The sequence below is a fragment of the Pteronotus mesoamericanus genome, unplaced genomic scaffold, assembly GCF_021234165.1.
Source record: "Pteronotus mesoamericanus isolate MK-2021 breed Mesoamerican mustached bat unplaced genomic scaffold, CSHL_Meso_final contig_181, whole genome shotgun sequence".
Classification (NCBI taxonomy): domain Eukaryota; kingdom Metazoa; phylum Chordata; class Mammalia; order Chiroptera; family Mormoopidae; genus Pteronotus; species Pteronotus mesoamericanus.
Window position 1 is genome coordinate 8,530,515 of NW_026555077.1, and position 12,994 is coordinate 8,543,508.

Here is a 12,994-nt window from a genome sequence, read left to right on the forward strand (position 1 = left end):
AGTTATTTCTGTTTCTTTTGATGTTTGTAAGACAAATAGTGCATTGGCCTAATAAATCAAATATCATTATGTTTGCAACTGAATTCACAGAATGTAAGCAGATGTTTATATCATAGATGATTATGATAAAATAAGTAAAAATATTTACAGTGAAATACAAGTAAAATATTTGATATTACAGTGGAATGCAGTGACATTTTACTTTCTCCTTTTCCATCTACCTTTCTGAAGTGCAAGCAGTAGATAATAACCCTCAATATCATACTGATTACATTATGATTTAAATTTCTATATTAATTGGAATAAATAAATTTAAAATAACAGTTTAAAACGATTGCAGTGAAGTAAGCATTATCTGCAAAGTTTTACAAAGGATTTCTGTTTTTCCGCCCGCCCCCACCCCCCGCCTTTGTTTCTTTTAAATTTCTGGTTAAGAATTTCTTTTGTGTTGAGGATCTGAGAACGTTTAATCATCTGAAATGAAGATAAAATTATTTGTCTCAATTAGTTGTAGATTTTGACACATTTGTAAATAAATACATTTTCACTACAACAATGATGCTCAGGAGAAGAGCAAGAAGCCGCCAACAGAACAAGAAATATTACTGAGATCATGTAAATTGGCATTTCAGATCAGAAGTGGAGAAAACGCTGCTAGTCTTGCCAATGAACTAGCTAAACATACCAAAGGGCCGGTGTTTGCTGGGGATGTGAGTTCTTCAGTGAGATTGATGGAGCAGTTGGTGGACATTCTTGATGCACAGCTGCAGGAACTGAAACCTAGTGAAAAGGATTCAGCTGGACGGAGTTATAACAAGGTAAGTAGGAAATTTCTGATTTATGCAATTAGAGATTCTGTATACCAGCTCTGGATTCAGTAATAGCACTTAACCATCAGACGTGTGGCCCCTTTGACATACACTTAGAAACAAACTTCTAATTTGATTGATGTCCCAAGAAAGAATTACAGTTGAGAAAGGAGCACTGTGGCTTTAACAAAAAAAGATAATTACCTGAGAGTGATCTTAGTTGGTGGCAAACTTCACCTGGTTACCTTTTATGGTCAGTAGTCTCATTTTAGAATGCATTATCTACACTTGGAGAGGTTCTTTGTAGAGATTGTGTTCTGCAGTGCATATACTGTGCATACTAGTCCATTCACCTCTTAGGGTTGCAACACGATTGTGATGCATATAGTAATATTAGCCACTGAAATACTGTCTTTAAGGGCAGGTTTTGGGAGAAGGACAAATATCCCTCTCTAGGAATATAGTATATTAGTGCTAGTTATTTTTTCATGCTGTGACAACAATTTGATAGTTATTTTAACCATACTCTAAGTGTTCAGATGAGATTCATATGATTCCTAAATCTGTGGCTAATATGGGTTCTTAAAGAGAAAAGTAGGCGTTCTTTCCTTTTGACCTCATGTTTTGTCTCTAGTTTACCAAAATACTTGGAATAGTATACCTAGTAACGTACAGCTAAAAACTATAAACATGCAAAGTTGGCAGTCAGTGCAGACCCATGAAAATCCAGGAGACCTAATACCTAATAAACTCTGAGCTCAGGAACACCAGCTTAAATTTTGAGGATTTCTTCTTTCCTCATTTTCAACAGATAAAATCTAACCTTTGATTTTCTTTTCTTTTACTAAAAAGCTCCAAAAACGAGAGAAGACATGCAGGGCTTACCTTAAGGTATCTCTCCTGTGCTGTCACCCTGCTTTCTCCCTTCTTCAGCTACCTGCCACGCTTTATCATCTTGCTGCATGATCCAATGTATTTCAGTCTTTGATAATTATATAATGTGCCCCATATCAGCTGTACAAATGTTGGCTTTTCACAGGTATATTACTCTGAGAATAAGCAAATAATTTATTTTTATAATTTTTGCTGTTTTTCCATTCATCCAAATGTACAAGAATTTTAATGAAATATCCTCTGAATTGGAAAGTAATCATATAGTCTCTTTGTTTCCTGTTGTCATCTCTGTGGATTAAAAAACAACTTGAGTACCACAGCTATGATATATTCTCGGCAGTTTATCATATCAAAGACTGTATAGTCATAATGTATGTGCATGAAAAAGTCACTGCTTTCTTATCTGTGTTATATTCTTAAATAAAATAGGCTTTGTCCTGAAATTTTTTGGGCTCATTTCTAGTATCAGGTTGATATTGGGAAGGGTCACAAGAAATGAAATATAAATAATGTGACAGTGCTGTTGATACATGTTATATGTTGGTTTTTATCAGGCTGTTATAAACAGAAAGCCACTGTGTGGCTGAGAATCCTTGCCTATTCCAGCCAGTTTTTCTCCCACGTGTATCCAAAAAGTAGGAAATATTCTGAGTGAGGCCAACAGAGGAATTACACCATGTTAGTTCTGTGCAATAGGTCAAAATAATTTCATTTTGTTTCATTCTGACTTTTAGACGTTCTTTTTGGAGGGATAGTTCCTTTCTAATCTTATTCATCAGGGAACTATATCACAAGTAAATCAAACCTTGAACTAATTCTTAACACGTGACAAACAAGGAAAAGAACTTTGTAGTTTTGTAGAACAGAGGCTATTTGAACACTGTGGCTTCACTAATATTGGTTGGCGAGGTCTAGATAAAAAAAGAATGGCATCTCACTAGTTAATAGCAGACATTGTGAGATCCAGAACTTTACAAGAAAAGGTGGTGGGAAAGTCTGTTGTTAAATAGAAAATCCCTTTTAGCCTTTTTAATGGGGGCAAAGAACTGGTAAAGAATATAGAATTTGTCATATTGAAATTTTCAGTTCCCCATAAAGGTATTCATTAATGTGTGAAATGTAATAATTGGTAGGTTGCCCAGGACATATATGTCAGTGGGAAAAGAATAGCTTTCTCTCCCTGCTCGCCCGCCCCGCCTTTGGCAGGGAGAGAGACTACTTCAGGAATATGATTAGGCTAATAATCATTTTGATTCCACTAGCAAAGTACAAATGGTAATAAATAAGGAGTGTTTCAAATTAATAAAGCAGTATCATCAGTGAGTTATGTGTATACATAGTAAATTTCAGCATGATCTTAATTTCTGACCAGTGTCATTTTCTGTATGTCGCAAATGAGTTTCTCTGTTCAGATAAGACTAATAAAACTCTTTAAATTACAAATCAGAAGCTGATTTAGGCTATGCAAATGAAGCGGTTTCCTGCTTTGTGACAGAGGATTCATTTGTAACTTAGATTAGAGGCTCTAGTCTGTATTTCTTGGTGACTAATGAATCTGGCCTCAGCAGACCAATTTCTGTTCCACTCTAGTTAATGGCTACAGCAGTATCAGTGTGAGCATTTTGACTATTCTATCTCCCATTAGAGAAAGAAAAAAGCCTTTAATGCCACTTGGAAGTATCTTCACCTGCCAGGAAGGTCGTGGTGGCTCACAAGGCAGACAGAACGAGGATATTAAGATGGATTAAGCTAATTAATCTTACTCTGACAGTAGCCTCAAACAACTTTCCTCCCTGGTTATTTTAATATAGTACTCCAAACTAGCAATTTTTGTTGTTCTTTGTACAAGGTATGTTTTCTTCCATGTGTGATTTCCAGTAGATCCAAACAATTTATGTACGGGCTTAATGACACATTATGACTAGGTAAATGGGATAGAATAAATAATCTTAGTGATTTGAGCTATCCAAGCCATAGGGTACAGGTAGAGTAACCATCAGTACAAAGGCTTGCCTTTCATTGCTTAACTGCTTGAGTTATATATTTATTTACTGTTATTTTCCACAATAATAAACTAAACCTATATATGTGAATAGTTACAACTTGGATGTTTATAAAGACTTTAATATGCTTTTCTATTCCCACTAAATTATTAGTATAGGCTTTAAATATTTTGATTATTTGCTTGATTCCTTTAAAAACAGATCATTGACCTCGGCTGGTGTAGCTCAGTGGATTGAGTGCCAACCTGTGAACCAAAGGGTCACAGGTTAGATTCCCAGTCAGGGCACGTGCCTGGGTTGTGGGCCAGGTCCCTAGCAGGGGACGCGTGAGAGGCAACCACACATTGATGTTTCTTTCCCCCTCTTTCTCCCTCCTTTCCCCTCTCTCTAAAAATAAATGAAATCTTTAAAAAAATAAAAGTAAAAACAGATCATTATTATGAATTAAGGTGTACTCTCAAGTGTTTTTTTTTTTTTTTTTTTTTAGCTGGGCAGGGAACTGGAGGAGTGAAAACATTCATAGATAATTTACAAACTTTGAAATCATCTTGTTTTTTCCCCCAATGGTAATAAGCAAACAATGTTATAAGCACAATTTTGGTTATTACATTTTGACTCACATTCCAAAACACAATGTTTTACTTTGAAAGCATAACTACTAGGCTACTCCAGAGGCATCAGTGTTTTCTATTTAGAACTTAAATTTTGAGATTTTAAGTAGGGATGACTGCATGTAAGAAAAATACCTGAGGTTAAGACAGTGGTTGTATTTTTTTTTTCAGCAACTGAGATGATTTGATAAACAGAAAAGCCATCTTTTTATACTTATTTTTATAATCAAATAGTAGTCTACTAATATTCAGTCAACCCTGTTTTGAAATAGTCGGATATGTTACAAGTTGACCAGAATATGTTGTCCAGGTTGAAATAAGAGTAAATCCATCTTGAGATAAGAGTAAATCGTCGTGACAGTTGTTATAATTGTCACTAGTCAGTGATTAAAAATCACCTCCGTGCTAGAAGCAGTCAAAACTAATGATGGTTTTCTAATGGATGCAGGCAATTGTTGACACAGTGGACAACCTTTTGAAACCTGAAGCTTTGGAATCATGGAAGCACATGAATTCTTCTGAACAAGCACATACTGCAACAATGTTACTGGATACATTGGAAGAAGGAGCTTTTGTCCTGGCTGACAATCTGGTAGAACCAACCAGAGTCTCAATGCCCACAGAAAATATTGGTACGTGGATCTGTTGTCAGGTTTAATTTTGATTTAGAAGATAGATGTTTAAGAGAATGATGTTTCCATTCTGAAATCTGTTGAGCTATGTCCCAGTGCCAAACTTCTTTTTTTTTTCAATTATTTTTATCTATTAACAAGAGATATTATCGATCACACTTCATCAAGCAAAAGCCAAAATCTATCCTATATTTTTTAAAAGTTGGTGTCATGTGGTTTCTTTTTTCCAACTGAAAAATCGTTAGAGTACTTAAATGCCTGAATATGGATTGCTTAAGTAATGAAAGTGCTTGCTATGGAATTGTGGCAAATGCTTTTCCATTTGATATAATATGTTCCTAATGAATTTAAATTACTTTCTGGAATATGTTCTCCCAGTCAAATATTTTAGGCAAACAGAATTTGAGCCAAATGTTTATATTAAACACAGTTGCCTTCAGGTGAAAATGTAGTCAGTGAACTACATCTTCCATAATGCAGAACATCCATGCTTCATAGATTGCAAACTAGCTGCCGATAGTTTTGAAGCATAATTTAGAATGTAAAGGCTGGCAGCAAGAGGCAGGGATTAATTTGGGATGATATTTGAAAGAGGTACAGTAAATACAGTCAAATTATATTACTTCAGGCTTAGCCAATTTAGAATTGTTGATTATTCAGTGAGTTTGAGCTTAGATGAAGCTTTATAGTATCCCTTAGTAACATAAAAAAGTTTTCCAAGCATAAATGTAAAAAGAAAACCAAGAAGGGATCATAGACTACTCTTTTTACCAAAAAAAAAGTATATATATGGAGCAGGAGATAATGAATGAAGTCTTGCGGTCTGAGATGCCATAACTCACTATCTAATTTTGTCAGCCTAAATCATGGCGCTGTATATTTAAAAAATGTAGAAAAGTAAGGTATATAGAAGAAATAGACATTAATCAAATTATAATACTTGGAATTAAATTCAGACTTTAAGTTTTTAGAAAGAAATAAACTATTATTAAAATTGTTTTTTATTTTTTAGTGTGAGGTTTTGGAATGATAAGTAACTCAATAACTTCAAATTAAGTGAAGTTAAAATAATTTGGCCTATCATGATCTAGGAGACCAGTCATAAGGAAAATGATTACCATGGCCTTATTAATACAGAATGAATAAGTCTTCTCTTTTCTGTCTAAAACTTTTATTACTTTTAAGGTTAATTTATTTATTAGTCTAATGAAATGCCTAAGGTACACCTTAAACAAGTCTTTTCTAATGTTTTCAGTGCCTCTAAGCATAAAGGAGTGTAGACGTGATCATCCTGAGAGGATGACTCACAGAAAGCATTAGAAATGGCATGTTACGACCTCAGCTTGTTTTCTAAGCCTTCAACAGCTATTTTTAAAACCAAACAAACAGATAAAAAATACCTCCAAAAATCATAAAGTTTCCTTCTTATGCTCCCTCCAAGAGTGCAAGAAAATTTGACAGGCTAGGCTGATAGCCTGTGCTCCCATTAGCCTTGTATAATGCAGAACAACTTGTATTATGTGTCGGAGATATTTTTTCTCGGTTTGAGACCAGTCTGGAAATTGTAATGTCCAGGAACATATTTTTTCCAATACTAGTATTTTTTAGAGTGTTAAAGGATTATTCTTCATACTGTTTCTTTCTTCATTTTTAATTAAAAAGAGAATATTATGGGTGAGGATGCAGTATACATTTTTGACTTCTCAAAAATAATGCCTTGCTTTACCGTATTCACATATTGATTACCCAAGAATTACCACTGAAAGTCATTTTACACATTCTAATATAGTTATGTGTTTTTATTTCTAAGATATAAACTATTTTGTGACAAATATTATACATGATTTAGTATGAGGAATTTGTTCAGCTTTTTCCTAAGACTTGTTCTCATTTTAAAAGGACTAAAATGGCCCATTACGTCCTCACTCTTGATCCTCTTATCTAAATTTAGGATGTGGTTACAATGTCTTTGGTTATTAAGACAATTTGATTTTTCTTCTTAGTGATTTCTCCTTGAATCCTTAATTTACTCTTTTGTATGTTTTTATCCTTAATGCATGACCTCATAAAAATTGTATAATTATATCTGCTATAGCTTTTAAAAAGCAACTTTGAGATTTAATTTATATACAATAAGAACAGCTGTTGTAAGCATACAGTTTCATGAGTTTTGGCAAACGCACACCCATATAACCAACATTTCTGCCAGTATTTCTGTCACTTCAAAAGGGTTCTTTATGCTCTTTTGCAGTTAGTCTCCTCGTACCCCCAGCTCCAGGCAACCACTTGTCTATTTTCTGTCACTATAGTTTAGCTTTGCTTTTTCTAGACTTGCAGTGGAATGGAATCATATTATATAATACATACTCTTTTTTTGATCTTGCTTCTTTTATGCAGAGAACTGTTTTTGAGATTCATCCATGGTGGTGCAAGCATCAATAGTACAATCCTTTTTATTGCGGAATAATAGTCCATCACAAGGATGTACCACTATTTGTATGTGTACTCACTTATCGGATACTTAGGTTGTTCCCACTTTTTGATTTTTTTATTGTTGTTCAGTTACAGTTGTTTCCATTTTTCCCCCATTACTCTCCCCTGCTCTACCCACCCCCGCTTTCACTCCTCCCCCCATTGTCTTTGTTTATGGGTCCTTCATACATGTTCCTTGACTAGACCTTCCCCCTTCTTTCCCCTGTTATCATTCTCCCTGCTCAGCTCTGGTCACTATCATTTTGTTCTTTATTTCCAGGTCTCTGATTCTGTTTTACTCTCTTGTTTGTTTTGTTGATTAGGGTCCACTTACAGGTGCGACCATATGGTATTTGTCTTTCACAGCCTGGCTTACTTCTCTTAGCATAATGCTCTCTAGTTCCATCCATGCTGTTGTGAAGGGTGGGAGTTCCTTCTTTTTGTCTGATGGTAGTATTCCATTGTGTAAATGTACCACAGTTTTCTGATCCACTCATTTGCTGAAGGGCATTTAGGCTGTTTCCAGCAATTGGCTATTGTAAATAATGCTGCTATGAACATTGGGGTGCATAGGTTCTTTTTAATTGGTGTCTCAGGATTCTTAGGGTATAATCCCAGCAATGAAATTGCTTGGTCAAAAGGCAGTTCCATTTTTAGTTTTTTGAGGAAATTCTATACTGTTTTCCACGGTGGCTACACCAGTCTTCATTCCTACCAACAGTGTACTAGGGTTCCCTTCTCTTTACAACCTCTCTAGTGCTTGTTTTTTGATATGTTTATGATGGCCATTCTGACCTGTGTGAAGTGGTATCTCACTGTGGCTTTAATCTGCATCTCTCTGATGGCTGGTGATGCTGAGCATCCTTTCACATGCCTGTGGGCCCTCTCTCTGTATCGCCTTGGAGAAGTGTCTGTTCAGGTCTTTTGCCCATTTTTTAATTGAGTTGTTTGTCCTCCTGGAGTGGAGTCATGTGAGTTCTTTATATATATTGAAGATCACACCCTTGTCAGAGGTATGATTGGCAAATATATTTTCCCATATGGTTGGTTTGCTTTTCATTTTGCTGATTTTTTCTTCAACTGTGCTGAAGCTCTTTAATAATGATATAGTCCCATTTGTTTATTCTTTTCCTTATATCCCTTGCTCTAGGGGACATATTAGTGAAACATTGCTGTGTGGAATATCTGAAATTTTCCTGCCTGTGTTCTCCTGTGGGACTTTTGTCATGCCACAACTTATATTTAAGTGTTTTATCCATCTTCAGTTTATTTTCGTGAATGGTGTAAGTTAGTGGATGAGTTTCATTTTTTTGCATGTAGCTATCCAGATCTCCCAACACCATTTGTTGAATGATTGCTGTTATTATTCTACTGCTCTTTATCCCTGTCATTTCACCATTTTATACTTCAGCAACAATGAGAGTTCCAGTTGCTCCACATTCTCACCAACATTTAAGATTGTCTTTTTTAATTTTAGCCTAGTGGTTTGTAGTGACATCTCATTTTGGTTTTATTTTTGCATTTGTATGATTGCTAAGCTATATTATTTATTGTTGATAACTGTTCAACTTTACATGTGCTTATTGGCCTTTCATATATCTTTTTGTGAGGTCTCTTTTCATATATTTTGCCTATTTTTAATTGGATTGTTTGTCTTTTTAGTAATAAGTTATAAAGATTCTTTATATATTCCCGATAGAAAGCTTTTGTGTAGTGTATGTACTCTGAATGTTTTTCCTCAGTATGTGATTTTGTAAGAAAAACGTTCTTAAGGATATCTTGAGAGCAGCAGCAGTTTTTAATTTTGATAAAGCATTGTTTATTACCTAGCTTCAATATCTAAGCTAATCCTGTTTCACTTATTCTTCTCACCATTTTATTATTTTAAAGCAAATACTAACAACACTATTGTTACTGTAAATACTTTAGTAAATATTACATACTTTTTTAAAGAAAACAATTTATCACACTTTAAAAAATATACCTTTAAAAGGTAACAAAAATGTGCTTCCATTTACTTGATTTTATAAATTTGTTAATACTTAATTACTAAATTTTTAAAACAGGATACAAACAAATTCATGTTATACATTCAATGGATGCATTTCTTGAGTCTCTTAATTCAAGACAATTTCTCCCTATATCTTATTGTTCAAAGACTTTTTCATTTTTTTTTAAGAAATTGAATGGATAATTTGTTTTTGTAGAATATACCACATTCTGGATTTGGCTTACTTCATACTCATGATACCATTTTACTGTGATTGATATATGTTGATAACTGCTCATAGACCAAGGAGGCTTGATCAGGTCAGGTTTAAGTTTTTCACCCCAGGAAATTTCTGTTATATCATATTCAAGAGGCACGTGTTTGGTTGTCTTTCTTTGTGATCTTATGATTAAGTAGGTAGTTCAGGTATTATCAGCCTAATTCATTCATCCTAAAATTCTCTATTATTTATTTTCTCAATGGGCTTAGCAGGCAGCACAATCGTGTCCATCAATTTAAGCTTAGTTACATTGCAGTAACAAAAACCCCAAAGTCACAGCAGTTCACAAACACAAAGGCGTACATTTCTTCCTGCTGCATCGCCCTTGAGGCTTGGTTTTGGCTCTGCTGCCGTCCGCTTCAGTGGGCTCCATACTGTTTTTACCTGGGACTCGGTGCTGGGGTAGGGCTCCTGGCAGAAGCCATAGATTTCACTACATGGTCTCCTACTTTTTCCCCCCTTTTCTCTCATTGCAGCAAATATTATGTGATAAGTTTGAAAAATAGAAGGAACGAGGAAATGAATTTATTTATTTAAAAAATTGTGTATTTATGCTTACACATGTTGAAACTTCAGTCACCTTCAAAGTACTCTCCATTTTATGCAGTGCACCTATCCCGACTTTTTTCCACCACTCAAAACAGTTTTTGAGCTTTTCAGTTTTGATGCCTTTTAGTGCTTCTGCCATTTTTTATTTTACCTCTTCCACATGGGCAAAACATTTCCCTTTGAGGACTTTTTTCATACAGTGAAATAAAAAAACGATAGTCACTCAGGGCAAGATCAGGTAACTAGGGACGGTGGGGCCATGGGGGTCATGCTGCTTTTGGTCAAAAACTGCTGAACATTCAGTGCAGTGTGGGCTGGAGTGCTCACAAATCACTCATCATGAAATGGGCAAACCCGATGAAAGAGTCTTCAAAACAAATTCACTGAAGCCGAACGTAGCCTCTCACAACAACACCAGTTGGTACAGTGATACAAATGGGTACCTGTAACACTCACCTAGCGGGGGAAGCCTGTACAATAAGGGGTCCGCCCTCATATTCACTTCCAGGAAATCTGTTGGATGTGGCATATATTATTTCAAGCATACAGAAATAGAAAACATCATAAGCACGTGTTCCAATCACCCAGCTGAACCCCATCTTATTGTTTTACCATATTTACTTCAGATTGTGAGGGAAATAGTTTTACATAATGTGTAAATCCCCTGGTCTCCTCCTTCCTGACCAGATCAGCCAGGGAGTAACCATCCCTAAATGACAAAGGATGATTAAGTAACCATCATCCCTGATTTTTTTCTTAGCATTAGTAAGCATTTAAAAATTTTTTTTGGCTCTACAGATAATGTACATTTAACAATCACTTTTTATGTCTTTAAAGTTAATGATTCCACACTACAAATGTAATTGTATAATTATTCTCTACCATGATGATTTTTGTATTTATGCATAGTTCATTCATGTGATCTAAGAAGACTTTACGATGATTTAATGGTGCGAGAGATAGATATTTTAGTGGCTTACGCTTTTTTGCTGATACTATAAGGAAAACTGCAGTGAACATTTTTGTGTGTCTGCTTGTTCATATGTATGTGCCTTCTCATACTTAGAAATACAATTTTTGAGTGACAATGCATGCCCATTTTCAACTTTACTAAATACTGCCAAATCGCTTTTTAATGTTGGTTTACCACTTTACATTCTCACCTGTAATATCATTAACCGCAATCATTCTCTTTGCTAACACTTTATTATTGATGTAAACTTGATTACAGTATTGTTTTAATTTGCAGGTCTTTGACTACTTAATGCATTTATGGGGCATTTTAGTTTTCTCTCCTGTAAATATGTTGTCTACGACTTCTTCCTGTATATCAGTTTCTCTGTGTGTGGTTAATGCATTCTGGACATTAATTCTTTGATGATTATACAGTTTACTTTGTTACTTTGTTCATGGTATCTTTTGTTTTACAGAATAATGAAGTAAAATTTATCAGTCTGTTTTTTCAGGATTGGTGCTTTTGGTATCTTATTTAAGAAGAAGTTTCCCTTTTGGTGCCCTGCTCAAGAAAATTTTCTCTACTTCGCAGTTATAAACATCTTATATACTACTTTGGAAATGACAAAACTTTGTCATTTTACAATTATGTCTTTATTTCACCTGAAATTTATTTTTGTTTATGAAGTGAGGGAAGGAACTAAGTTGATTTTCATTTTAATGTAGATAATCAGTCGTTCAGTACTTTTAGTTGCATAATCTATTCCCCAGTGGTTTGTAATGAGATCTCTGTCATATATCAAGTTAATGTACATATTAAGAGTATGGGTTAATAGGTTGTTGTTTTTGTTTTATTTCAATATTATTAATATCTAGTGAGTTCTTTCAGTTCTTTGTGAGTACTTAGTTGCATTGTCTGCTCTTGGCATGCGCCCCCATGTGAATTATAAGTCAATTTGTCAAATTATAAAGTAAAAAAAAATTTGTTGGAATTTTTATTAGAATTAAACTGAATTTATAAATTGGCTTAAAAAGAAGTGTCACAGATTTGCTTTTTGTGTGCTCCCAAATAAGACTGTGATACAATCCTTCATTTGTAGTTAGGTCTTTTAATAAATTCCTGTGTTTTTCCCATTAACATCTTGTACTTTTCTTTTATTAGGTTGACTCCTTGGTAAATTAGACTGTTTGTTTTTATTGTTAATGAAATTAAATTTTATTAAATTTAATTATTTTAAAATTACATATAACAAAATTTTTAAAAATTACATATTCTAATTGTTTATTGCTTGGTCTATAGGAACACATTGATTTTGCTTATTGCAGCCTTGCTAAATTCTTTTACTTCTCATAGTAGATAGAGTCTGCCTCAAGATTACTTACTATGTTGTTAATTACATTTTCTGCAAATAACAACAGTTGCTTTTTCCTTCTAGTCTTTATATCTTGGTTTTTCTTGCATTAGTTGGTGTTTTAATACAGTGCTAAATAAAACCAGTGATAGGGATCATCTAGACTTTAAAAGGAATGCTTCTAGAGTTTTTACTGTAAGTTTGCTGTAATGTTTTGCTGTAAGTTTGGGAAGATAACCCTTCTCATAACAAAAGCTTTATCTGAACAAGAAATTTTCTTTGTATTTCTATTATTTTGTAAACATTTCTTATATTAAATAGATGTTGAAATTTGTTGAACTCTTCTTTAATTTCTTAATTTGGTGCATTACATTAATATATTTTCTAATGCATTAATTTCTGTAAGCCTTTTTGAGTTAAATACATTTTGTTCAGATTGTATACTTAA

At 34.1% G+C, this 12,994-nt stretch overlaps 1 protein-coding gene across 3 annotated transcripts in view; it reads left to right on the forward strand.

Moving 5' to 3' along the window:
• Window positions 1-12,994, forward strand: part of ADGRL2 (adhesion G protein-coupled receptor L2) — a 486,253-nt gene that overhangs the window by 445,686 nt on the left and 27,573 nt on the right. For all 3 annotated transcript variants that reach the window (XM_054566900.1, XM_054566899.1, XM_054566901.1), the window contains 3 exons: window positions 633-818; window positions 1,662-1,700; window positions 4,766-4,949. In XM_054566900.1, the coding sequence (XP_054422875.1) occupies window positions 633-818; window positions 1,662-1,700; window positions 4,766-4,949 (409 nt within the window). The remainder of the gene's footprint in view (window positions 1-632; window positions 819-1,661; window positions 1,701-4,765; window positions 4,950-12,994) is intronic.